This window comes from Mustela erminea, chromosome X, assembly GCF_009829155.1.
Source record: "Mustela erminea isolate mMusErm1 chromosome X, mMusErm1.Pri, whole genome shotgun sequence".
NCBI lineage: Eukaryota > Metazoa > Chordata > Mammalia > Carnivora > Mustelidae > Mustela > Mustela erminea.
In genome coordinates, this window is record NC_045635.1 from 15,309,085 (window position 1) to 15,335,723 (window position 26,639).

Consider the following 26,639-nt stretch of genomic DNA (forward strand, 5'->3'; position numbering starts at 1 on the left):
AATGGGGGGTTGTGCCCACCTCACAGGGAAGGCCAAGTCTCAGGGTGGGGCTGGCTCTCTGGCTCCCCTGTTGTTCTGACCAGGGTTTCTGCCTTCCGGACCCACTGTGGCACTGAACAAGGAATCAGAGGAGTGGAAGGAATCAGAAGTGTGTGGTCACTTGGCCAGCCAACTGGGGCAGTTGTTCACACATAAGCCAAGTCCTTATGTCAGTCAGCATGGAACAGAGCAGGAAGTTCCTGTGTTGGAGGCTGGTGGTCAGCCAGAGACTAGTCATGTGTCCTCCGTGTGGACAGGGGGCAGTGTTCGGTTATGTCACAGCACACACTCTCCTCAAAGGGCTGTTTGCATGATATACACATGGCTGTTTTTTCACTGCTCTGGGACACAGACCTTTCAATGAGGTTCCACAACTTAGATTTTAAGTGTTCACTGTGAAGGAAAAGAGATGTAACTTCTTAAGAACTGGCAATGTTGGCAAAACTTTTGGCAGGTGGATAAAAAAAATATGAAATTTCACAATAAAATTTCATGAGGCCACCCAGGAGTATCTCCAAATAATTACATTCATTAATTCAGCATTTCTCTTGTGACTTCCAAATAACTGCTTTTTAAAATGGAATTTGCTCTGCCTCCTGTTCATAATAATAACATAGCACTTTCCCCATAAAATGTGTGATCAATCAAATCTTAGACACCTAACAAAATGAGTCCTTCCACAGCATGCAGATTTCTCTGGGAGATGTACTCAGAACAGTAGGGAGTCAAACACATTTGTAAAAGTTGACTCTGTGAGTCCTGGGAAGCTACTCCCCTTCAGATGACTTTCCTGACTGCCTTCAGGGGACTGTGGGCCCTGAGCTGCTTCTCCCAGTTTTGCCATGCCCCTCCCCCCTAGCATTCTTGACCAAGGACATGTGTCTGTGACATAGTAGCCAGAGTCAAAAGTCCAGCAGTGACCGAGGATGACGGCTTTCATTTGTCCTGATGGCAATTTCTCTCAGTCTACAGGCACCCATCAACAGGGAATAAGTGCCCTGGGGCACGAGGCACGGGAGAGGGTAGGATGGAAACTCTGGTAGACACATCCAGGGCCTCAGGAAACGTCTCGTCAGCACCTTGGCTTCACGATGCTGCTGGGGTAGCAATGGCAGGAAGACCGGGATGGAAGAACCCTGATGTGTTAAGTGACTGGTCTGGTTGTTTTTCATTCAGTGAGGAATTCTGGCCCAAAAAAGCACCACATAACCCTCTCTCCGATTTCCTTAGAAATGGGATATTTAAAAGCAACCAAAATAAAACCATAATCACCATATTCCCCCCTACAAACAAACTCTGTGGGTAATCTGGACTAGCCCCTGACCGACGGCTTTGTCTCCGGCTGTTCGAGCAGTACCAGTGAAGACTTGATTTCATACCTTTCTCATCTGTTCTGTTTGGAAGCGTTTCTGGTCTCTCGGGAGGTATCTTTTTAATTTCATGTTTTCTCTCAGTGGTACCTAAGGGGGAAAGGATAACAGTGATCAGAACATGTTTTCTCTATCCATTTATTAGACACACCAGCATTTTAAATATTTATCAGGTACAGCAAAGTCAATAGACTTTTCTCCCCCTAAGCTGAGCGCTGGTGCTACCTGGCAAATATAAGCCGCTTAGAAAACAGCAGAAGCCATTTCTGGCCTATGTCATTAAGTTTGCCTGCCTATATGTCCTTAATTTACAAGGATGCCATTACTATTTTCTGATATTTAAATCTGACTTCCTGAGACATCAAAACAGTCACAGGAAATCACTGGGTGTGGGTGGAAAATATGTATAGGCAAGTCAATCATCAAAATACGCAAATAATGGGTCACTGGCGATTGCTCTACAAATAAAAAGAAATTTCACAGGGATCTGGATCCTATGTTGTAGCCTCACATCGTTTGCTACCCTGCCCATTAAGAGGTGAGGTCTGTGTCCCCTGTCTGGAATGTGGGTAGGCTTGTGACTGCTTCAACCAGGGGCCAACATGATACCATATAATTTCCAAGGCTGTGTCATAAAAGACTGTATCGCTTATGCTTTATTTGCTAGAACACTGAATGTCCATGTGAGAAGTCCACAAACCTAAGGCCCGCTGAAGAAGCCATGTGTAGACATGGTCTCCACATGCCCCCACTGAGCCCAGCCCTCCAGCCATTCCTGTCAAGGGCAGCCAGACTTGACAGCAAAGCAGCCATCTCCAAAGTGGGTCCTCCAGCTTCCGCTGGCCCAGCGTTCCCAGCTATCCCAAATACCAAATATCAAATATCAAAAATGATATTGTCCCAAATATCAAGGAGCGGAGAGACAAGATATCTTGGCCAGACCCTGTTCAAATTCCTGATCCCAGAAGCCATGGGCATAAGAGGACCGTTGTTTTCTGCCACCATATTTGGGGTGGTTTGTTATGCAGCCATAATAACAACAGCCTATTCTTAAGTAGAGGGATGTGCAGAGAAGATCTGTGGTTGTCCTTCAGTCTAGTATATCTGTGCCTGAATCCCTCAAATGTTACATATGACATTTTCCCAAATATACCTGCAGGGCTCTGCCGACTGCAGCTGCTCCCTCACCTGGGGTCCTCAGCAGGGCCCGTGGCCTCAGGTGCATAAGTACATTTGCAAAACAGCTAAAGCATAAAACCAATCACAAGTTCTCCTCAGACTTAGAGACTTGCTTGAGTGCTCGGTGAATTCCTTACTGCCCATCCCTATTGATGGGTACCTGGAACTAAAATCTCAATGACACAGTATCAGAAGCCAAAGGAACTGAAAAAAAAAATCCACTGAACACACTTTACCGAAATCTCCTTAATGACTCATTACAAATTAAACACTGTATCTAATTTCTGTCAATTCCATACTTTTTTGGGTTTTTTGGTCAAATAATCAAATACGAGGAAAGCTGATGATAAGGAAAATATAAATATCTACCTCCCTGTCACAAAGCAATGCCCAGGATCATTCAGCAGGATAAATTAAGGAGGGCAAGGATTGCATGGAGCACTGGGCATTATACACAAACAATGAATCATGGAACTCTACATCAAAAACTATAATATCATAAAAATTATTTAAAAAAGAGATGAGCAGTAGGAATCTAGGAAAATTAAATGCCATCTTGCTTTGCCCCACAGAGATCCAGCATAACCTTACATAAAACTGCTTTAAAAGAGAAAGAATTTGCCTACTGTGCTACAATCTAGGCTTCTAATGGTAACGAAGATATTTGTTATTCCTAGAGATACAGGAGGAACTGACAATCCTACTGCCATGAAGAACCCAATCCTAGTTACATTCTAGGCTCCTTGAGCCTTGGGCCACTCAACTTATCTCCTTGGTCTATAATCCATCACCAAAGCCTCAAGGAAAAGGGTCGGGAGAGAAAAGCAAAACAAGAGCCAGTTTTAATTTCAGCACAACAAAATATTGATCCGGTGTGAACCACTAGGTGGCAAAATTAAACTGCTCAATGCAAACTACGATGTGGGGGGGCGGGGCAAGAGGCGTAATTAACACCTCATTTCAGGGCAGAAGCTCACTAATTCTCCACTATCCTAAAGGGAATGGTAAAGGAATTTGGGGTCAAGCTGATTACCCCCCCAAACTCAGTGGGCCAAAAGGCCTTAAAAAAATCACTCATTAATAAATTTGAGAATAAACCAACCCGGAAATTTATTCATACTTTAAATGCTATAGAAATATCACAGTTATTAATGTGTGGAACTAAAAATACCCCTAGTCTTCTTCTGTTTAAGTTGTTAATTTTTTAAAATGCTACTTAACTAGTTATTCATGGAGGAATTTCTCCCCATAATTAGTTCTTAACAATTATAAAGGAGAGTTCAATGGGGAAATACGAATGATCTTTTCTATGTATGAGAACCCTGTGCGCAATGAGTTACCAAACGTCCAATCATGTCATGTCTTCCTATGTTATTCAACCTTCATGTCTGAACTACACAGAAAAAGTGAACTGGACTCTTTTTAAGATGAAAAAAGTCTCATGAGGAAAGATATTTATTGCCAGAAGAACATTTTTTTAGTTGGGGGGGGGTATGTAAAGTAAGTACAAATTTTGGTTAACCACGCATTTTTTTGTTGTTGTTGTTAAAAATTTAGCCCCACTGTACATGCATGGTGAGGCTATGACCTGTGGAAGCAATCCTCCCTAAGCTGACTCTCGAGATGAGGTGGGCCCAGGCAAAGCAGGATAATTCAGTTCTTCTTTCCTCAAAAGCAGTTGATGAGAAATTAAAAAAAAAATACAACAGTGTAAGAAAACTGGTTTACTCCAAAGCAAAGTCTTTCTGGTCATTCACTTGGGAGGCTAGATTTTTTTTTTTTTTTTGCTGTACCAGGGATACATTTTAATGGTATGTTTAATTTTTAGGAGAAGCAGCAACAGATTTAAAATCTGCCTGTTGAGACCAAGTGGTAAGTTCCCAATTTGGTGATCCGTGGCATTTGAATCTAAGAACCTTGAGCTCTCCCGAGGGTGCTGTAAATACACACAGAAAGTCACGCACTGTGTCCAGAACGGAAGCACATTACCTGCCCCTTGCTTGATGACAGGAGCGGACGGAGGAGGCGGCTTCTTGGGTCTCTGAAAAATGAGTCAAAAACGATAACACATGAGTTTGTTGGCAAGCCAATGAGATTGTTGGCCTGTCACATAAGGATCGAAGACATTGTTTTCTAGATGTAGTTTGGACAGTCCAGAGGAGTTCTCCAAAAAATTGAGCAAATCTCTCTCTGGGGATGTCAGGTTTTGGCACCTTCAGACCAACACTAAAATAAATTCAGTCTGCAAAACAAAACTTTGATGGACAAATGAAATACCATTTCCCCCTTTCTAAATTTGTAACAGCCTTCTGGAAAAGCACGGCTCAGCAAAAATGGCCTGCGACCAGCAAGCACAATGGTACTCCTACACCGAAACCACATTTGCAATTAAGATTTAATCTGCTGAATAACCAAGTGATTCCGGAGAGTCACTGGGACAGCACGAAATCAGATCTGCTCTGGACAGGGAACCTTCACCAAAAGCAGGCCAAGGGGCTGCTGTGGCTGGGAGTCAGTGGGTTCTAAACCTTCAGCCCTTCTGACCCCAAGGCTGGCAGGCCACTTGTGAGCTGCCCCCCCAGACCAGGTGTACCCTGGAAAGTGGAATGGAGCTTTTTTTCTGTTCTTCTCTCACAACCTGTCACTCTGTAGGTGACGAGGCAGTGAAGCAGTCGGTGGCATCGCCCCGAACCGGTTCCAGGGCCTCTCCTTGCTCACCCAGGATTGACTGTAGGAGGAAGAGGGTCAGGCTGCACTTGGCAAGTGATTCAGGGGCCAAGAATCCAGCCAGGGCACAACTCTTGGACACCATACTTGGAGAGGAGAGCCAGAGGCGAGGAGAAAACCATCTCAATATCAAAGTCATTAAGGAAAGATAGAAACCAGAGGATTTGAGAATTGAATCCACGTTGCCGCTGATACTTCTCCCGACCCTCTCTGGGCCTTACACACCAGTGACTTTTTCAACAGCTCTAGAGAGTCTGTCCTGCACTCTGAAACCATACCACTCTGACATCACCACAAGGACCAGCCAAAGCACCGTGCAGTCCCCAGCCCCTACCCTCTGGGGCCCACCGGGGCCTGCTATGGTACTAGCACAAAGAAGGAAATGATTTCGAGTAAAACCCTGAGAATAGGAGACTTGTGAAGAACTTTCTCAGGAGGCATCACAACAGGAAGGCTCTGGATTCTGTGACATGTCACCTCTGCTCTTCAGTAGCTGGCTGATGTGGCCATTACCTGGAGGAAGTAGTGCAGCGTGGTGGCCGAGAGGTGGGGTTTCAAGTCATTCTTCAAGTCTCAGCCATGGACACGGGGCAGGTGGACTGACCTAGCTAAAGCTTCTCATATGGAAAATGGCAATGGTATTACCTCCCTCTTGAGAGGAGGTAGTTTCACACGCACAGGGAGTCAGTAAGCACTGCCCTGCTGAATCTTCATGACAAGACTTTAAGTAGTGATTTTAGTATGCCCATTTTGCAGATGAAGTGATTGAGGCTTAAAGAGATGAAGCCACTTCCCAAGTCACCATGCTATTAAATAGCATGGGGGCTGGGAGCCCAGCCCTGTGCTGTCTGACCCACAGGTCTGCTCTGAGCCACTGCGAAGGACCCGCCTTGCCAGAGGGCATCCACAAGACAGCCCACAACACGGCCATATATGACACGCGGTATACACAAAAGCACAGGGAACTGTATCATGTGAAAGTTGGGGGGAAGAAAATATGGGTATTATGCTATGCTACAGCTACAATATGAGCTCAGATCAACTACGTTACAAAATATACAGAAAGAGAAAAAGACTGTAAAGGAACCAATTTATAGCGTGATACCTGACTAGTATAGGATTATGGGCATGTGTGGGTGTGTGTGTTTCCTTCTTAATATGTTTCGGTGCTGCCTATATGAGTACTGGCTAACATCATTCTAAAAAAGAGACGGAAAAAATGCTCTAAGGGCCCCCTCCCCCCGCACACAGGCCGTCTCGCTGGCGGAAGGCCCTTTCGCATCTGCCGGCCCCTTCTAGCTCTCCACTCCAGCCTCCTCCTTCTGCCTCCCTTTTCTATCCTTGTATAAATTAGCTGGGGACAGATGTGTGTTTGCCTAATGAAGTTATTGTTGAAACTCTGCCAACTAACCTTCCTTTACCCCAGGATCAGAGTAAGTTCTGATTCACAGACAGAGCGCTGTGGCCTACTTCTTCCTGGCCAAGCCCCAGCGATGCCTACCCTGTGAATGTTTTGCTCACTTCCTGCTCCTCTGAAACATTTTATAACCAATTTCACATGAGCCTCCTCTTGCCGAGGCTGTTACCCCAGCGACCTTGCCTCAAACCACGGGACCCCAAATTAAAAAAAAAAACAAAAAAAGACAATTACAAGTCATCATGTTTTCCAAGATTACTGTGCAAAGAAAAAAAAAATCCCTCAGTGTTGTCAGATTGGACATGGAGCAGACACACAGAATGTGACCGGGGCAGGGCAGAGTGGCACCGAGAGAGGACAGGAAGTGTTAGGCTAAGAGACTGAGTGTGACAAGCGTGGTCATGGCAAGTGTGGGCCTGACAGTGGCGGAGGCAGAGGTGTGAGGGGTTGTGAGGAGCCCTGGCCGTAGTGAAGGCAAGTGGGGCCAGTTCTAAAAGGAGGGCACAGTCTATGACCGTGTGCCTTGTACCCACCAGGTTTGATCTGCGCTGGCTGCGGGCCAGCTGTGCTTATGAGCGGAACGGGTTTACAGGCTGTCCTGCGTTTCTTGTTTTGTTTTTTTTTTTTACTGACTTCACTCGATGATGCCGTCAGAATTAGCCTTCCTGCCTCCTTAGAGGAAAAATGATGCCATGTTTTCAAAGAAGAGGTCTTTGAAGGTAATTCTAAACAAAAACTGGGGCCTGGGTTCAGAGGCAGCTCCAGACTGTCCCCCAAGTGATTAACAGATGACTGCACAGGAGCCTACAAGGATTTTCCTCTTTAAACGCAACAGGAAGACGAGGCAGTGAGAACTGAGAAGGCAGGCTGGGAAAATCTGTAGCAAAACGTGACAGGAAAGACTTCAGCACAGGCATTCATGATTCTTAAATCAGAAGACGTAAGCACGTCACTTAGTCGGTTTTCCCCAAAATGTCCGACTGTGACCGGAAGAAGGAAATAGCATGGAGGGCACCTCCAGGTTAAGCAGTAGCCCAGCGCGTGCTCTGCCGAGTTGACTGGCATTAGCCGGTGCCACAGGTGTGCAGTCAGAAACACCCTTACAACCCAAGCGAGTATTTTAAGTCATGAATTTTTAGAGGCACTTGTTCTATTTCTTCTCTTTATCCCTCCCTCCATAGAGGAGATATAACACTCCTGATCCAAATTCAGATGGCTTCAGCCTTCTCGATTTGTAAATCAGTGCTAGAGACAGAGGATATTAGAGCTATGAATGATCACAGGGTCCCCTCTACACTGGGGAGACTGAGACCCAGAGGGGCTGGGCCAGTCACTGGGCAGGAGCCAAAGAGAGCCCAGAACTCCTCTCCCTCAATGTCCAGACTGTGGCAATTCATTAAGAGTCAGCATGAAAATGTTCCTAACAAAATCAATGAGCCAACATTTTCTGATTTCTAGGAGAGCAGAATGCGTTCTGCGGTCTTCCCATACACAGGGTGTACAGGCCTGTGTGTGCCTGTGTGTGCGTCTGCCAATATCGAGCCGTTGGCTTGGACACTAAGCAAACACCATCCTTCAAAGGATATGTTAACTAGATCTGATTTCTTACCATTATTACCAGGAAGGAAATAGATCTGAATGTTCTGGAGTGAAGACAGCAGGAAGGCAAGTCTTACTTCCTGCTGATGGATTTCCGAGCTGACTCTGCCCTTTGTTTGGCAAGCCTGGCCAGTCCCAGGCAAAGAGCTCATCAGCTGGCTCAACCGGCCTCCCTGGCAGGAATTCTGATTTGCCACTGGGCCTCTTGCCTTCAGAGTTCTGGCCCCACACATGTGGTTTGTTGAGAATAATCAGAGGAGCGCACTCCTGACGGCCAGGTACCCTTGAGGGGGGCACTTTGGTAGAGGGAAGCCAACCTTGGCTTGATTTTTCAGCCTTGGGAAACCCTCCTCCAGGTACTCTAAGTTCTCTAGAGGTGTCTGTGTGAAGCTGGAAAGGGAACAAAAATGGACAGTTCCTGACCAGGATATCCCTCACAGCTCTAGAAACACACAAAGGCCTCCATTCTGCTCGTTGGTTCCCTGTGATTATAGCAAGGGCCCCTCTGCACCCTACAGAGTCCCTAGCATAGGAGGTCCCCAGGGGCCACCACAAAAACCTGCTCTCAGCAGGGTCTCTCTTGAGTTTCCTATCTTAACTTAACCTTCGGCCCGGCGGCCTGCATCCCTGGTCTCCCTCTTGGCTGGGCCCATCTAGAATGCTGGCCTATTGGGGAATCATGCAGGCTTGGATATTTGGCTTCTCCCCAAGATGCTCTCACACTTTACCCCCTTGGCTCATGCCTCTGCTCCCTCCGCCCACTGCAAAAGTGAAGCCTCAACTCCATGCCCAGACCTCACATCCAGATAGAAAGACCTGAGTTCCACTATGTCTGGGAGGAGGAGTCTGACAAAGGACCTGGCTTCTCCCTGCCCCCCCTTCCTCTTTCAGGCTAGTACAGGAGAGAGCAGTTAAGTGGGAGAGGAGGGGTCGAAGGAAGGGAAGGTACACGTGGTCACCAAATGACAAGCCAATCCTGAGAGCCAACCCTGTATGCTGCTATGGGCTGAATGTTTGTCCACTGAATGGACCCCAAATTCCTGTAGTGAAACCTAATCCTCAATGTGGGGTATGTTGAGGTGTTGCATTTAAGGGGGTGACCGGGTCATGAGGGTGGCACCCTGAAAGACGGGATCAGTGTCCTTACAGAAGAGACCCCAGAGAGCTCCCCTACCTCTTCTGCCATGTGTGGGCACAGCGAGAAGACAGTCATCTATGAACCAGGAAGTGGACCCTCACTAGATGTTACTTCTGCTGGCACCTTGACCTTAGACTTCTCAGCATCCGGATTGTGAGAAATAAAGCCCTATTGTTTATAAACCACCCAGTCTATGGTATTCTGTTCCAGCAGAACTAAGACACATACTTCTGGGTCCCATGGAGGAGAAGCTTGGGACACAGGCTCTGCCTTCAAAGAGATGACCGCTCGGGCAGAGCAGTGACAGAGAAGCACGCCAGGCAAGGGTACAACTGAATGAGGGGCTCAACTGAGCGAGTACAGCCTGTAAGTACCAGCAGAGAAGGGAGAAGGGGGCCATCCAGGCTACTTTGGGGAAGCTCAGTTAGGGCTCCATCATTAGGTTATGCTTAGTTGACATTAGTGCCTTCATGGTCCCCATCTCTGCAGGTGAAATTACCCAGAAAACTACATGTAAAGACAAGGTTGTAGGTGAATTTTTTTTTCATAATGGTGATAATTGGAAGCTCATATTTGTTTCTCTTTGGAAGACCATTTGGGGGAAATAATTCATTGGACATCTTTAGAAACTAGAAGTACTGGTTCTCAAAAGGCTGAAGGACATGGCTAGGAACAGATAAAATTTGGGTTGAGTTGGTTTTATAAACTGGGTTGTCAGACGATGGGGGCTAAGGTAAGGGGCCTCCTAGGAAGGTGGTAAACAGAATGTAGTCACAGCTACACTGGCAAAATCCCCCTCCAGTGGACTAGCCATTGTGGGAATCCAACAAGTCTTCCTTTCCTGTGAAAGTCTGGACAAAACTGCTGAGCGATCTTAAGGTCGGTACTTGACCATAACTGAGAAAGTGGGGAACATACTGGATTGCACAGCGTGTCTGGAGATGGACAATGAATAGGAAGGGTCCGGTCAGCTGTGAACCCCGAGAGCCGTGGAAAGTTGCTGAGGCCGAGGGTGCCATGTGCTCGCCAGCAGCCTCTGGGACGAGCTGAGTTCAACACACAGCTCCCCGGGTGCGCCCCACCCTCTGGTGCATAAGGGGGCCTCCAGCTAGACCTGCAGGACCCGTGGTGAGGGCCACCAGCTCTTGCAGAAAGCACCAAATAAATGTGGTTTCCTGTGAAATCTGGCTTCTAAAAACCCAGCCTGCAGGGAGCGAACGCCCTGGGCAGGCAGACCCATGTGTTCCAGACTGGCTGACATTTCAGTTCTTGTTGCAATTAGTAAGCTGGCAGTCTGCTCGCTGGGTAAGTCTCTGCGAGTTGGCAAAGGTGAGCCTGCATCGCAGCCACAGGCATCTTTAGAAATTTTTGAGGGAAGGTTTCTGTGTACCTGAGAGGCAGATCCTCTGTTGTAGAACATTCACTGGGGGAACCTTGGCAACATGCTGGTTCTTGACATGGTCCACAAACTCAGAAGGGTCCTTCATGTCAATGGACCCTAGAACAGTAACGTCCTCTTTGGGTGATTTGAACAGTTTCTCTTCGCGGCTCTAGAGCTCGAGACTTTTTCTTAAAAAGCAATTGTTCAGGAACATTATCGTTCAGGATATCTATTCTATTTTTTTTTTCAATGACGGTGAGTTTTCTGCTGTTCTTGAGAGTTCAAGTTGCCCATTTTCCTTCCATAATGATGACAGAGCATGTGCACCACTTCACTGGAGCTCTCAGAATATTTAATCTTTCCATTTTGATATTCAATTTTACTGTCAAGTCTCAAAATAAATAGCCAGCTATCGAATCTAGGTTCTCTCAAATAGCTTATATAATTGCTCTAAAATATGCACCAAGAGACCAATGGGTGCTCTCCCCCCTCCCCGGGAACATCTTGAGAGAAAGCCCCAAAGCGTTTGTCACCTAATGAGAGAGAATCTGCTGGGAACTCTGAACCAAAGCCCTCCAGGAAATTCCAGAAGGCTCTGTGGTAACCACCTGAGTCCGAACCGAGCCGCAGCAGAAAAGAGCTAGCCTCCTCAGAATGCTTTGGTGACGCCTACTGACTCGAGAGGTCTGCCGCCGTGTGAATGCTCTTTGCTGCTGTCTACCCTCATCACCCCAGCCCGTCCTCTTTTCTGGGTGAACGGCTGCAGCCCCAGCCACTGGCAAGACTAGATGACATGTGCTGAAACCGGTGGCAGACTCTGTCACTCACACAGTGCATTTGTGCTAATGATTCTAATCATCTTCACACAGCCAACTCAGCAAACAACAGCCCCAGCTCCCGCCACGCTGTCCCCGGCTCACCAATCCTCTGCGCGCCGCGATAAAGGCTGCTAGAGCGGCCAGGGCAAAGCTGGTTGGCTGGTTTTGTGGGCTGAGGTGGGGGGGGATGAAAAGGATGTAATGCTTCACATGTTCTAAAAGCTGAATGTCACATTATACAACCACTCCTCAGCTGTGGGTATTACTTTGTCTGACAGGTTTGACTATTGTTTCCCTCAGCCGAGTCATCTTCTTCTTAGGGATGTGGTTAAGAGACCTATCAAAGAGATGGTGGCTGCTTGTCCAGGTTGGCGAGATGCCCACAGGGCCCCCAAAGAGCGTGCACACCTCAACGAGCAAGCTGAGTCCACTCCTCACTGACAACTCCACTCTCTCGGTGGAAGCCTTCCCTTAATATCTTATGTAACAGAGCAGAGCTTCTAGAAGGGTATGCCATGGAATCACTCTCACCTGGTGCCATTACTACCCTACTAAAATATGACTAGGAACTAGAAAGCAAGGGGCCACAGTAGAGGCGACCAAAGACTTGGCCCATTTGTTAAAAGAATTATCCACATTTTACCTCAGCCTTCAAAATCACAGTATCTCCCACAGAACCAGCAAGGTGGCAAACGGCCAGCAGGACAGCATGCTCACTACGATTCCTTGGCCACAGGGAAAGGAGTCACCAGGAAGGTCTTGGCATCCGAATGCTTCAGGATGTGAACACTTTTTACCAGGCTTGCAAAGATTGGTGAGAAGGGTCAGACGGGCAGTCTGGACGGCCCTCTCCCCTCCACTCCCTGGAAGAGATTCACCCTCAGTGTCCTTTTGGAAAGGTCCAGCAGGTCTCTATGGCTCCGAACATCAGACCTGCTGCCTGACGCTAAGCCCATGAGGGCAGCAGCTGCGTACACTCTTCCCTTCTCATCAGCCAGCACGGCGGCTAGCTGATGGACCCAATACGCACACGGTGGATGAAGAAATAAACATAAAACATAACTGCCAGGCAGCAGATCGTGAGAAAACATGAGAAGCAACATGAATATTATGCCATTCTGTGTTCGCCTGTCTCTACAAATGTATTTTTTTAAATACTAGATTTCTTTTTGAAGGCTAGCCTCAAAGTTCTCAGATGCATTTGGAATCCCAGGGGAGCTCCTAAAGATGTCAGGATAACTGTGTTGATTTGACTGGCTGAAACAAGATGAACCAGAGTCCGATGTCTATCATTATGGCCCAGTTTCTGCTGAGGCCTTCCCACACTCGTGCGAACAGTAATTAAAAAGACGGCAAGAGTTGACCTGTGTGGGGCCTTTACCAAGCACCAGGCGCCGGGCTAACGAATTCCCATTTTCTCAACAGTTCAGCAAGGTAGGTACGCTTCTTCTCACAGTTTTGTAGGTGAAGATACTGAGGCTCAGACACATTCCGCGGAGGTGACCTTGAACAGAACAAGTAAGTGACAGGGCCACAGTCACGCCCAGGTCCAGCTGACGCTGTGGCCTGGAGTCATGGGCACTCTACTCTCTACGCGGCTGCCACACCTCACGCCTGTGTCCTCTTGCTTCAAAATGTTTACTATCCTGTCGGTACTAAACATTGGCATCTGTTTTTCTCGGGGGTGGATTCTGTCCACTGATAACCCACCACACCTTGACCTGCCAATAAAAATGGCTTGAGTAATTTTGTTTGCTGGAAATTTTTTCTTGAATGGAGAACCCTTCTCTGTTCCAGGAATTTATTCCCCTCCTCCGATATAGTCAGGAACTGGAGGGTGGAGCTGTCATCACTCAGACAGACACCTGCTTCTATAGCAGCATCCCAAGCTATAATGTGGAAACGGTTCGCCGGAGGGTCTTGTTACATGCCGGTTGTGAAGCCCAGGTCGCAGGTGGGGCCTGAGTATTTCCAAGAAGCTCCAGGTAATGTACAGTGTGGCCCGTGGACCAGCACTAAGAGTCAGGGATACAGAAAACACCAGGAAGCAGAATCCAGATTCTCTGAACCCCAAACTCAGTTCCAAGAGAGAATAACACGTGTGGAGCAGAACACTCTTCCGCTGAACAATACAGTAAAGCAAGCTATCCTAAAGCCTAAGGGGTGGCCCTAGGCTTCAAACCAATCTGAAGATCGGCAGGGCATGACCTTGGTGGGTCCCAACACCGCAGCTTCTTGAATCAACACATTCGTTCATCAAAGCAGTTAGTACACCATCGATGCTGTTCAGTATCCTTAGCAACCAATCCACCAATGTGTAGCTATCCTTCATAAACTCCAGCTCTGTTGGAATGGTCATGGGTCAAGGCTAGGTTCATGGTCCAGTAGCAGTGCCCCAGCAGGCATAAACAGGAACCAGTCCAGAAAGGCAAGGAGAAATCAAGCAAAGCCTGAGCCAACAGCCCTGAAGTGCAGAGCAGAATGGGAAAGACCAATTGCTGCCCCTTATGATACAATGTGCTTCTAACTTTTCCAAAATTTCTTGCTTCATCCTCATCAGAGAGACAGTACACCTGGAGTGAGGCAAAGACGGGCTGGCTCACTGAAACCACAGCATTGGAAAACGGGGCCCCACAAAGAGAAAACCGATCAGAGGTGTAGGCAAACACACGTATGGACAAATGCGTGTATACAAGGCCACATGTGTACACACAGGGTAAGAACATGGGTGGCCTCGCTCTTCATCCTCTGCGTCACAGCATGCTTTTTGCAGCCACCTGCCCGGCGAGCCCTGGGCCACTCCCCAACCCTCCGAGGACATCCCACACAGGAGGGAGGCAGTCTGCTTACCAAACGGAGTGCCCGAGAGTTCTTGCCACTTGGGTGCTTATATGTTCCAGGCATCACACCCAGGGCTTTACACACACTATCTTGTTTATTCGTGCAGCAACACCAGAATAAGGATCACCGTGATCAGTTGTCAGATGAGGAAACTGAGGCTAGGGGAAGGTAATGAATGCGTTCACACTTGTGCCCAGCCTACCGAAAGGCAGAGGGCTCCAAAAGCTGGTCCACTGAACTAAAATGCCAGGGCTCTTCAGTGGCCCACTAAATTCCCTCCCCTGGTATTCCCAAGACCCATCATGGGAGCCACATGCTGACGGCATGTGGAGCGCTGACCTCAAGGCCAGGAAGACTTACATTGCCCTCCTTTTCAAAGTCAGGTGGAAGCAGCTTCACGAAGTTATCAGGGAACACTCCTCGTCTGCCGTTGAGCTCTCCTTCCCACCAGCCCACATCGATGCAGTCCTAGGAAATGGGAGAGCAGAGTGAGAAATGGGGCAAGCACCCTCTGGAGAGGTCCCACACCCCTTTTATTTTATTTTAAAGATTTTATTTATTTATTTGAGGGAGAGAGAGTGAAAGAGTACAAGCAGGAGGAGAAGAAGAGGGAGAGGGAGAAGTAGGCTCCCCGCTGAGCAGGGAGCCCGATGCGGGGCTCCATCCCAGGACCCTGGGATCATGACCTGAGCTGAAGGCAGATGCTTAACCATCTGAGCCATCCAGGCACCCTTATTTTATTTTTTTTAAAAGATTGTATGTATGTATGTATATATTTATAAGATTTTATTTATTTATTAGACAGAGAGAGACACAGGGAGAGAGAGAGCACAAGCAGGGGGAGTGGGAGAGGGAGAAGCAGGCCCCCCACAGAGCAGGGAGCCCGATGCAGAACTTGATCCCAGGACCCTAGGATCATGAAATGAGCCAAAGGCAGACACTTAATGACTGAGCCACCCAGGCGTCCTAGACTGTATTTATTTAAGAGAGAGACAGACAGAGAGAACGAGATAATACAAGCAGGGTGAGGGGCACAGGGAGAAGCAGGCTCCCTGCTGAGCAGGAAGCCCCACGTGGGGCTCGATCCTGGGACTCCAAGATCTGGAAGGCAGACGCTTAACCGGCTGAGCCACCCAGGTGCCCTGGTCCCACACCCCTTTTAGAGAGAATGGAGGGAGGCCCTTCCCTTGAGGCCACTAATAGCGCAACAGTAGTTACTGAGATGAAGTCAGCACAAATCTCCAAAGTCAGATGGGAACAAAAGCACAAGTGTGCCAGAGCAGTGGGCTGGGACTCAGAACCCAGGGCTGCTGTCAGAGGCCCTGCATCAATGCGATCCACTTTTCTTTAAAGATGGGATGATAATATGTATTTTCTTCGTCTTAATTTTGCTGAAGCTTTAAAATTATTTCATTAGCCACAAACGTGGCTTCAGGAAATAACACATGCACAAATGTCCTCGTTGATTGGCCTGACATAAATCTTGTGGAAATTAAAAAGGGGCCTTGCGACAGTCAGGCAAGCATAAGAAGAATCACACTTTGGGCAAGCTTGTGAACACACCGCCCGTCCTCACCTTCTCTCCGTGGTGATGGGGCACCGCTGACATTGGGAAAAGCCCTTCCCTCACCTTACAGAACTCAATGTTTGCTCACTAAATGAAAGAACAAATCTACTCATTCTTCTGGTTCAAACCTGCTACACTACTCTGTTCATTCCCTCGTCAGAAGCTTTCTGAGTGCCTGTTTCGTGCGAGGTGCCGGGGAGAGCGCGAGACTGTGCCAAGCTTCTGACCCAAGCCGCACAGCCTTGTGGTTCTCCTGGGCCTTCCACCTCAGGCCACAGAACCATTTCTATTTTGCTCTACTTTGTATCTCACATTTGACCTCTGGCTCCAACTCCACTTCTGCCCCCCGGTCCAAGACTTGCCCGGCCTACTGCAAACCCACTCACTTGGGTGCTTCTTCCTGCCCTGTGTGCGGACAATGTACACACCCTGCTCTTGGGTATCAACCTTGAGTAAAAACCCAATTCTCAGACTATGACCAACAATTCCTGCTACAGCCAAGAACCAGCAGAGGCTTTCCAGAAAATGTTAGTAACACGTAGGACTTTGAAAGTCATGTCTGAAGCGCGGCAACATCACTCAACAAAGGGAGGAGATTGTGCTCGGGGCCCATGGAGAGACACTCATGGTCCTCCGCAATGGCAGTGGGGGTGGGGAAGGGGCCAGAAGGGCCCAAGTTGCAGATGTGCAGTGGGCCTAGGGCCCCACTCTAGACCCCCGAGGGCCACAGTGTATGTGAGATCATACATTTTAGCAAGGTGAGGAACGTATCTGGCTTTTGACCATTTATGCCCCCAACCCACCGCACAATGTCCAATAATAATAAGTATTTGTGGAATCAATGAGGACTTTTTCTAACCCTGAGTTCTGTGATCTCCAGCAATCAGGACAAAGTAGACTCCAGAGACCTTAACTCATGATGATTTTACATACGAAAAGGTCCACCTCAGGTGAGAAGTGAATGAGCACCACCTCCCTTCTCCCCGCCATCTGTTACAAAGATAAATGAACTCTTTAGAAGAGGTGTGGGTTTTAGAAATGGATCCTTAATCACGGATGGTAAATTCTAGTCCTGACCAACACCGATAAATAGACACTTGAAGCATCAAGTTCAGATTTACCCAGGACAAACTGAGGTTCAAAAGACAACATGAGGGAATGCTTATCTTTCTTGGAAAATGATAAGAGAAGCCCAGGTAGGTATTCTGGTCCTGCTCAGGTCACATCACTCCCTAAACAATCTAGCATCAGTCCCCACAGAAGGATCCATGAACGGGGATTGTGATGGTGGCAAAGTACGATGGCTTCTGATGTTCCTCCAGCTCTGAGAAGATCTTGTCATCGACTATACCAGAAAATCTTGCCAAGGAGTAGGGGGTGACATTCCTTTACTTTTAAGTCCTTAGAAATTAAATCTTTCAATCCAGATGGCTCTGCTTTTGAGGAAATGCTTGGTACCATTTTTTCTCCTCTTTTTCTGGACAAGTCCTCTTCTCCTCAAACCCAGCTTGAAATTTACCTTTAGGAAAGTGATAATGATGAGTGCTCTCTCTTTTCTTGAACACTCACAACTGTGTTAATTTGCATTTCATGATATTCACTTCAACAAACATCCATGAAATGCAAAGTATCTTCAAGTTCCTTCTGTTAGCACCAGACGTGAAACCAGCAAAGAACATGATCCTAAGTCCAGGGAGCTTAGAGATTTACGCAAAAGAGCCCCCCACCATATTATACAAGGTCCCTTTGGATGACCTTTATCAACCACGAGTTCTGGTACCAAAGAGGAAAAAATTATTAACAGCTTTTCAAACCATCTTAAATCTTATCATGGGTGGAACATTTGCTTATATGCGGACTGAACTTGCCTGCACATTCATTTCAGAGCACCTGATACAGAATTACATCCATAAAAGGCACTCAAATATTGTTTAGTGCTACATTTCTTTTCAAAAGCTTTCTTCCAAACTTTCCAACTGGTGCAAATCCATGCCTCACCTTAGTCTTCTGCAAGCACTAATCCAAGAATCATTGTAATAAGCCCTTTTCCTTCACATGTGAGAAAAACAATGAAGAAAATTTTAGGGGCGCCTGGGTGGCTCAGTGGGTTAAGCTGCTGCCTTCGGCTCAGGTCATGATCTCAGGGTCCTGGGATCGAGTCCTGCATCGGGCTCTCTGCTCAGCAGGGAGCCTGCTTCCTCCTCTCTCTCTCTTTCTCTCAGCCTGCCTCTCTGCCTACTTGTGATCTCTCTCTGTCAAATAAATGAATAAAATCTTTAAAAAAATTTTTTTAATAAGCAGAAGCATATCCAGAGTAACTTTAGAACTCATACATGCTTACAGGGCAAAATAGGGCATAGGACATATTTATTACACCTCCCATCAGTGGAGAATGGCTTGGATGGCTCATCTCTCCTTGGCTTCTTAAGGAAAACATTAACATTACTAATCATTGTGTACTTCAAGGTAACACAGGGAAAGCGTGAAGGTAGAACACAACCTGTCTTACCGTTCTGATTGGTTAAGAGGACAAATACAAGGCTCATGGATGAGACAAGCAAGTTCCAAAAAGAAAATGGTCAGTGTGTCTTAGGACATGGAGGAAGCACTGCAGGACAGAAGCCAGCCCGAGTCAAGGTACCTGGCAAGGGACAGAGATTGAGAGCGAACCAGGGCCTTTCTTATCCCCTAGCAAGAGAAGCTAATTTAAGGGAAACAGAAACAATTCTGACAGCAGAATGAGAAGCAGAATACCTCCTCGTCAGCCAACCAGGAAGAACAAACCTTCTGATGGTAGAGATGAAGAGACAATTATCTGTATGAGGGCTGTGCTTCTGGAAGTATAAAAGAGCACCAAATTCAATTTGTTTACTGAGAACTGAAAACATGCAGGATAGCAGAGGAATTCAGGGGCGAAAGAGAAAATTACAAAGTCCTTAACAGGGTTCCAGAGCTCAGAGCCTAGTGTGAGAGGCGGACAGTGAATCACTATGGAGCAGAAACACCGGCAGGAGTGCCCGGTCGGATTTAAAAACAAGAGGGTCCGAGAAAAACCAGGTAGCCGGAAGAGGGAATGAGGGGTGAACCAAAGCAATGAGAAAGGTCAAAGGCAGGATCGTGGAGCATGAAGGAAGAAAAGAGAGAGAGAGGGAAGTCGGGGTCTTGGAAGAGAACACTCAAAAACTGGCACTTAGGATGGAAGCCATGCCTGGCTCCCAGGGGACTCCCAACTCTACTGAACAGTGATATGAGGTGTGAGGCAAGATGGCATCCGCAAGTGGCAGGAGCAGAATGGAGGGACAGGTGGTCAGTGATTTGTGAGGCCAGAACGTCAGCAGGGTGGAGTGGATGTCCCCAAGGAGGATGGTGGGAGGCGCGTGAAAGCAGGACAATGAGATAGCAGCCGACCAGTGAGGAGAGAGGCAGTGCGGCCAAGATACTGGAAAATGTGAGGGTGACTGTTTACAGTCTTTTCAAACCTGGGACACTATCAGTAATCACAGCAGTACCACAGATACAGCCCAAGATGATGATCACCCTAGCAGACTACGAGATTCCAACAATGAGGACAGGACAGTACAGGCAGTCGAGGGGGTGGCTTCTGAATGAGGCAGGAGTTTGCAGTGGGAAAGAGTGAGAGGTCAGCATGTAGATGAAAGTTTCCAGAACAACGACGATTAGAAATAAGCTCTACTGGCATGAAAGCAGAGGAATGTAGACCTGGACTCTATCAAGAACCTGGAGTGTGGAAAGATCAGTATTTCTGACAGAGAATGTTCACTCTTCTATGACCAAGTTCCCAAAATGTTTTCTCTATGCCTCATCACCAGGCAGGTATTTGACTAAAATATGCTATTTTCCTTATAAAAAACAAATGATGTTTTTCCTTTGAAGGAATGAATAAACAGAGCCTTAGCTCTGCTGTACCCCTACCTCTACACTCTGAGCTCTGTCAGGTTACGGGAGCGATCTCGGGGAGAGGGAAAAACAGCAAACCGGGGCCAGCTGAGACTGGAGTGCTCCACTAGTTCTAAAAACTCTGGGTCTCGGTTTCTTGACACACAAGAAAATCTTGGTGAGGTGTAAAGAGCGATATGACCGTTGGTGGTTATCAGCATTACAGCAATTCTATGGACTGGTCCCAGGGAACCCGAGGGACAATGTGGCCATGAAAGCTTCTGAATTAAGCTCACACACATTTGTCACCAGCCTTGGGTGAAACCATCAGTGGCCGCAGCTCACGTACTTGGAAGAAGGACGAGGTGAGGGATACCAAGGCCCCAGGGCGCATCTGAGGAGGGAGAAGCTGCCCACACCCCAATGTCCTGCCTTCGTCCACCTGATCCTGCCACAGGAGCCCCTGCGGAACGTGTCTGAAGTATTCGGGCACTTCCCACCGTTACCACAGCAAGGGCCGGCTCATGGCTGCTCCCTGATGGACAACTTGTTGGCCAAAAGTCACCAGTGAGCTCTGGTGTATCTGCATCTAAGTCTTGGCACTACAGATGTTGAGAAAAGACAAACTTGCCACCTGACTTGTAAATTGGTTAAAACAATGAGCTACAACCTCGTTCTGGACTCCCTTTTGTCGAGAATGCAAAGCAACCTAACAGTTTAGGGTTTCTCAACGTTAGCTACACATTTAGAATCACCGGGGGAATTTTTAAAATTCCCAATGCCTGGGCTACACCCCACACCAATTCGAGCACAATTTCTAGAGGGTGGGACAGGAAATTGGCACTTTTTAGAGGTTCTCCAGGTCCTTCCAATATGCAGGTTGACATTCACTGATTTGGACAGGGCTTCTCAAACTTTAATGCACATAGTATCCACTCGGGGATCTTGTGAAAATGCTAATTTGGGTTCAACAGGTCTAGAACGGGTCTGGGTTTCAGCATTTCTAACAGGTTTCTGGGTGATGCATATACTGCTGGTCCATGGACCAACTTTGAGTAGCAAGATTCTCAAAAATGGTAAGCTTTTTGAAAACAAGGATCTTATCTTTATAACCTTTGCAGCCATCAAATACCTAGAACATTGCCTAGCAAATATCAGTTCTGAATAAATGTTGTCTGAATGGATGAAATGGTGGATGGCCCAATCTTCCCCCAGACTATGGATCTACTTCTCTCAATTTTCAAACATCAGAAGTGAGGTTCAGTTGAATGAGGAAGAGGCAGGTATAGATTAGCTACACAAGAAAGCTTCATTTAAGGGGGCCTGGCTGGCTCAGTGGGTACAGCATTTGACTCTTGATCTCAGGGTCTTGAGTCCAAGCCCCACGTTGGGTGTAGAGATTACTTAAAAAAAAAAGTCACATAAAAAAAAGAAAGCTTCATCTATATGATCTGGCTTACCTGTTGGTCTGTACCACATTAATTATTTGTTTATAATTGTGGAAAAAACTTTTTTTTAAAAAACATTTTATTTATTTATTTATTTATTTGACAGAGAGAGAGAGAGATCACAAGCAGGCTGAGAGGGAAGCATAGAAAGAGAGGAAAGCAGCCTCCCCAATGAGCAGAGAGCCCGATGTGGGGCTCGATCCCAGGACCCTGAGATCATGACCTGAGCCGAAGGCAGAGGCTTAACCCACTGAGCCACCCAGGCGCCCTAATTGTGGAAACAACTTCAAAAGTACCTCCAAAATGTAGGGCACATTTTCTCAGACATGGTAAGTGCACCAAATATTCGAGTTCAGAAGGGAATGCATAGCTTACAAATGGACATATCAAACCAAACAATGGAAAGATTAAAATGGTTTCATCCGCTGGTCCAAATGAAAAGAAAAGCACTTTGCTCAGTCACTTCTCTTGGTGGTCAGCTGTCCCCACATTCCCCAGAAATTCCCAATTTCCCAGAAGTTACCCAGCATGGCTGAAAAAAATTTTTCATGGCCTTCTCTGATGACTGAGATATAGCTCCAGGAGAAACTGAGTGCTGAACACTTTCAGTGTGGCTGTTAAGTGAGACTCAGAGTGTCCTGAAGGGGTCTTACACCCCCAGCATCCCACCAGCTATAGAGAAAGCAATGTTTAATATTTACTAATGAACGTCTTCTGCATGGAGCTTCAGGGGGGCCCTTGAGAGAAAGATCCATAGAAGCCAGAGCCCAGGAGCACTCAGCTTTGCCTCTGCTTGTTAACACCTCCCCAAGAGATGCAATTATTCTGCATGGCTGGGATTTCTGCTCAGAATTTCCAACATCCCCGTCAGTCAGTTATTAAAGCAGGCTTATCAACATCATGGTTTATGAGGTAAGAGGGGAAAAAGAAGACTACTGTCTACCTCAATGTCAGAAGAAATGCCTGGCAGACCACAGTTCGTGAGAGAAGCCAAGGAGACAGCCCAGAGATGAATTCACTCATGGAGATGTCACATTCCAGACTAAAAAAACCAATAGAACAGATCGATGGAACCAGGAGCTGGTTATTTGAAAAGATAAACAAAAGGGATAAATCTTTAGCCAGACTCATCAAGAAAAAAAGACAGCATTTGAATAAATAAAACTGGAAATGAAGGAAAAGAAATAACAACTGACGCCACAGAAATACAAAAAACTATCAGAGAATATTATGAAAAATTATAAGCCAACAAATTGGACAACCTAGAGGAAATGGACAAATTCCCAGAGACATAACCTCCCAAAACTGAATCAGGAAGAAACAGAAAATTTGAACAGACTGATTACCAGCAATGAAATTCAATCAGTAATCAAAAAATTCCCAAAAAACTAAAGTCAGGACCAGATGGTCTCACAGGGGAATTCTACCAAACACTTAAAGCAGAGTTAATATCTATTCTTCTCAAACTATTCCAAAAAATAGAAGAGGAAGGAAACTTCCAAATTCATTCTATCAGACCAGCATTATCTTGACACTAAAACCAGGTAAGACACTACAAAAAAAGAGAACTATAGGCCAATATCACTGATGAACATACATGCAAAAATGAGAGGAGAAGTGAGTTGAGGGAAATCGGAGGGGGAGACGAGCCATGAGAGGCTGTGGACTCTGAGAAACAAACTGGGGGTTTTGGAGGGGAGGGAGGTGGGGAGTTGGGTGAGCCTGGTGGTGGGTATTAAGGAGGGTATGGATTGCATGGAGCACTGGGTGTGGTGCACAAACAATAAATCTTCAAATACTGAAAAAATAAAATAAAATTTTTTAAAAATGCTCAACAAAATATCAACAAACCAAATCCAACAGTACATTAAAAAATCATTCACCACGATTAAGTGGGATTTATACCTGGATTGCCAGGATGGTTTGATAGTCACAAATCAATGTGCTACATCACATTAACAAGAGAAAGGTTAAAAACCAAACAATCACCTCAACAGATGCAGAAAAAGCATCTGACAAAGTACAACATCCATTCATGATAAAAACTCTTGACAAATAGGTCTAGAGGGAATATACCTCATCATAATGAAGGCCTTATATGAAAAATCCACAGCTAACACCATCCTTAGTGGGGGAAAACCTGACAGCCTTTTCCCCTAAGGTCAGGAACAAGACAGGGATGTCCACTGTCCCCACTTCTACTCAACACAGTAGTGGAGGTCCTAGCCATAGTCAAACTTCCACTATTTGCAGATGACATGAGACTCTATATGGAAAACCCTGAAGACTCCACCAAAAACTACTCAAACTGATAAATGAATTCAGTAAGGCTGCAGGACACAATATACAGAAATCTGTTGCATTTCTATACACCAGCAATGAAGCACCAAAAAAAGAAATTAAGAGAAGAATCCCACTCACAGTTATACCAAAAATAATAAAATACTTAGGAATAAACTTAACCAAGGAGGTAAAAGACCTCTACCACAAAAACTACAAAAACACTGATGAAAGAAATTAAAGGAAAAAAAATGTCACATTCCAAATGTCAACATCCTAGGATCATCAAGGCTTAGGGAGTCATTCACTGTTTTGTGACCCTGGGAGCTCATGACCTGAAAGAGTTTATCTAACTTGTAAAAAATCCTGACTTTTTATTGGGCAAGAACTTAGCGGCTTTCGCAACATTACCTTCTGCTTCTGTCACTGTACATATTACATAACTGGCAATGAGAAAGTGGATGAAGAACACAAGGAGCAGTAATCAAGGCTCCGCTCGGTCATGCCGATATGAATGGAAGCGCAGATGGATGCTTGAAAAGTATGCAGAAATGCCTCCGTGTCTGTAAGGCACCCACACTGTACCTCACATTTTCCTGCTTCTTTGTACATACTTTGTGATTGTATATTTTCAACAACTGTGCATGCTACACTGTTGAGACTGGATTTTGAGTTCTTCCTTATAAGAGCGTTGAGTTTTGTTAACGGCAAGCAAGTGGCTCACGGATCAGCTTGACCTGTCAAGGCGTGGCTTAAAGCTTTGTTAGGCTATAGGGTAGGTTAGGGGAGCGCTGTTTCCTCGACTGCCCCTTCTGGATTCCCAGTAAGATGCTAGGTGCATTCAGCAAAGTTTTCCGACCGTGCTTGGCTGGAACTCTAACATCTCCCATCCCTGGTGACTTCTGGGATATTACCTCAGCTCACAGCCCACCCATGCCCCAGGCTTATTTTCTTCCAGGTCTGGTGGAGTCTTGCCCTGTTGGTGCATGGCTTAGTATTTGGCAAGACTCGAAGGACTCCTATATATAGCTTTCTGGAGCTCTTCCTTTGTACAGCTCGCTCCTCAGCAATTCATTGGCCTGAAAAGTCTAGCCACCTTGGCATCCCTGAATTACAACCTGTTTCCTCTATCTGATGAGTCTTCTGCTTTCTGTTGGGGCTCCACTGGGCTCTGCTGCAATTTAGAAGAAAGCCAGGGTTGATGTGAAATCCTTTTCTCAAGGATTACATCCCCACGCTGTGTATTACCCAGTGCCTAAAAACAGTGGGTTCATGTATTTTGTCCAATTTAAAAGTTGTCTTTGGCAGGAGGGTAAGTCTCACACCTTTGACTCCATCGTGGCTATAACCAGAAGTTATGTTTGCTTAAAAAGACTGTTTCTTTAATTAGAATTTATTTTTTTTTCTAGGTTTAATAGAACTTGAAGCTCTATCTTTAAAAGTCTGAGCTATTTCAAGGTCTAATTCCCAAAAGAAGTCCTAGAGAAAGAATTTCTAAATGAAAAGGTGTAAGAGAGTTTTTAATTATCCTAGAGTCTCCTCTGCTAGTCGTATGCACCTTTCTCTAACAGGGAAGGTTGAATGTTCCCTAAGGAAAAGTAGAGTCAGTATTAAACATCGTTATATGGAAAATTTAAATACATGCAGTAAGTCAGTGCCATCCAACTTTTTTCAGATAATGGCACACATATATAATGATAATATGTTCATGACATATCACTGGAAGCCAAACACCGTTGAAGGCCATCAACCCAGAGTGGGTTTCGGGCTACCTAAGGCCCTTTCCATCCACCTGGAGAGCTGAGGGGCTCACCACCTTATATTCCCATAACCCGCTTATAGCACATGGGTTAGGATTTGCCACAGAAGTAAACTTTGAGTCTAGATGTCACTAAGAACTGAGCAAAAAGCTGACCTCAAATCTCGGGTCCCCGGAAAGAGAACAGAACTTCCACAGACATTATGAGAGGCAGGCAGCAGGCAGGGATGAGGAAGGCCTGAAGGGATTTTAATAGCGGACAAGCCAGAGTGGAAGCCCCAGAGGCCTCATTACTCACAGCCCGTTTCCCTCTTAGAAAAAGATGCTTCTATCTGAAGCTTCTTCAGAGAACGGCACCCAAAAGATACTTCCATACTGGTCCAACTCCAGGGTCACCATTTATACTGGGCATCTCCTGGAATTGTGAGGCATGGCCATTGAGGTTGCGCATAGACAAATATAAAAGAACAGCTTACCGATTTCATTATTTTATTTGCAGGCTATACAATCTTAAGTTTCAGGAAATACTTGTGCTTTTAGCCTTTTTTCTAATATCAGAATGAAAGAACTTCTACTCTCATAAATCAACTTCAAAAATTAGTAATGATGTGAAAAGGAGATATTTGCAGAGAGGACCTTTCCTATGTACTTATGATTGGGCTTTAAGCATGACATGTGCCATTAACACATAAAGGCACGTGAACAAGTCATACATAAAATGCAACTCATTAAGGAAGCACTTTTACATTTTGGGGGGTCTATTTAAACATAATCAAGGATGCAAAATTATGCAAGTTTTTTTTCCATAGAAATTTTCCGTTTTCTACTTGTTAAGTCATTTACATTGAGATGACAATTTAATGCTAATTTTTTAAAAAGAGTTATTTATTTGAGGAAGAGAGGGAGCATGCATATGCACAGGTAGGGGGAGGGGCAGAGGGAAAGAATCTTTAAGCAGCCTCCCTGATGAGCACGGACCCGGCTGGCCGGGAGGCTCAGTCTCAGGACCCTGAGATCATGACCCGAGCCAAAACCAAGAGTCGGACACTTTACTGACTGAGCCACCCAGGTGCCCGTTTTATGCTAAATTTTGAAAGCTGTTTCTTTTTTTTTTTTAAGATTTTATTTATTTATTTGACAGACAGAGATCACAAGTAGGCAGAGAGGCAGGCAGAGAGG

General features: G+C 46.1%; 1 protein-coding gene across 7 annotated transcripts in view; it reads right to left on the reverse strand.

Annotated features, from left to right (window-relative positions):
* Positions 1 to 26,639, reverse strand: part of SH3KBP1 (SH3 domain containing kinase binding protein 1) — a 337,564-nt gene that overhangs the window by 47,313 nt on the left and 263,612 nt on the right. For all 7 annotated transcript variants that reach the window (XM_032331651.1, XM_032331653.1, XM_032331647.1 and 4 more), the window contains 3 exons: positions 14,870 to 14,977; positions 4,578 to 4,629; positions 1,419 to 1,499 (listed from right to left, as the gene is read on the reverse strand). In XM_032331651.1, the coding sequence (XP_032187542.1) occupies positions 1,419 to 1,499; positions 4,578 to 4,629; positions 14,870 to 14,977 (241 nt within the window). The remainder of the gene's footprint in view (positions 1 to 1,418; positions 1,500 to 4,577; positions 4,630 to 14,869; positions 14,978 to 26,639) is intronic.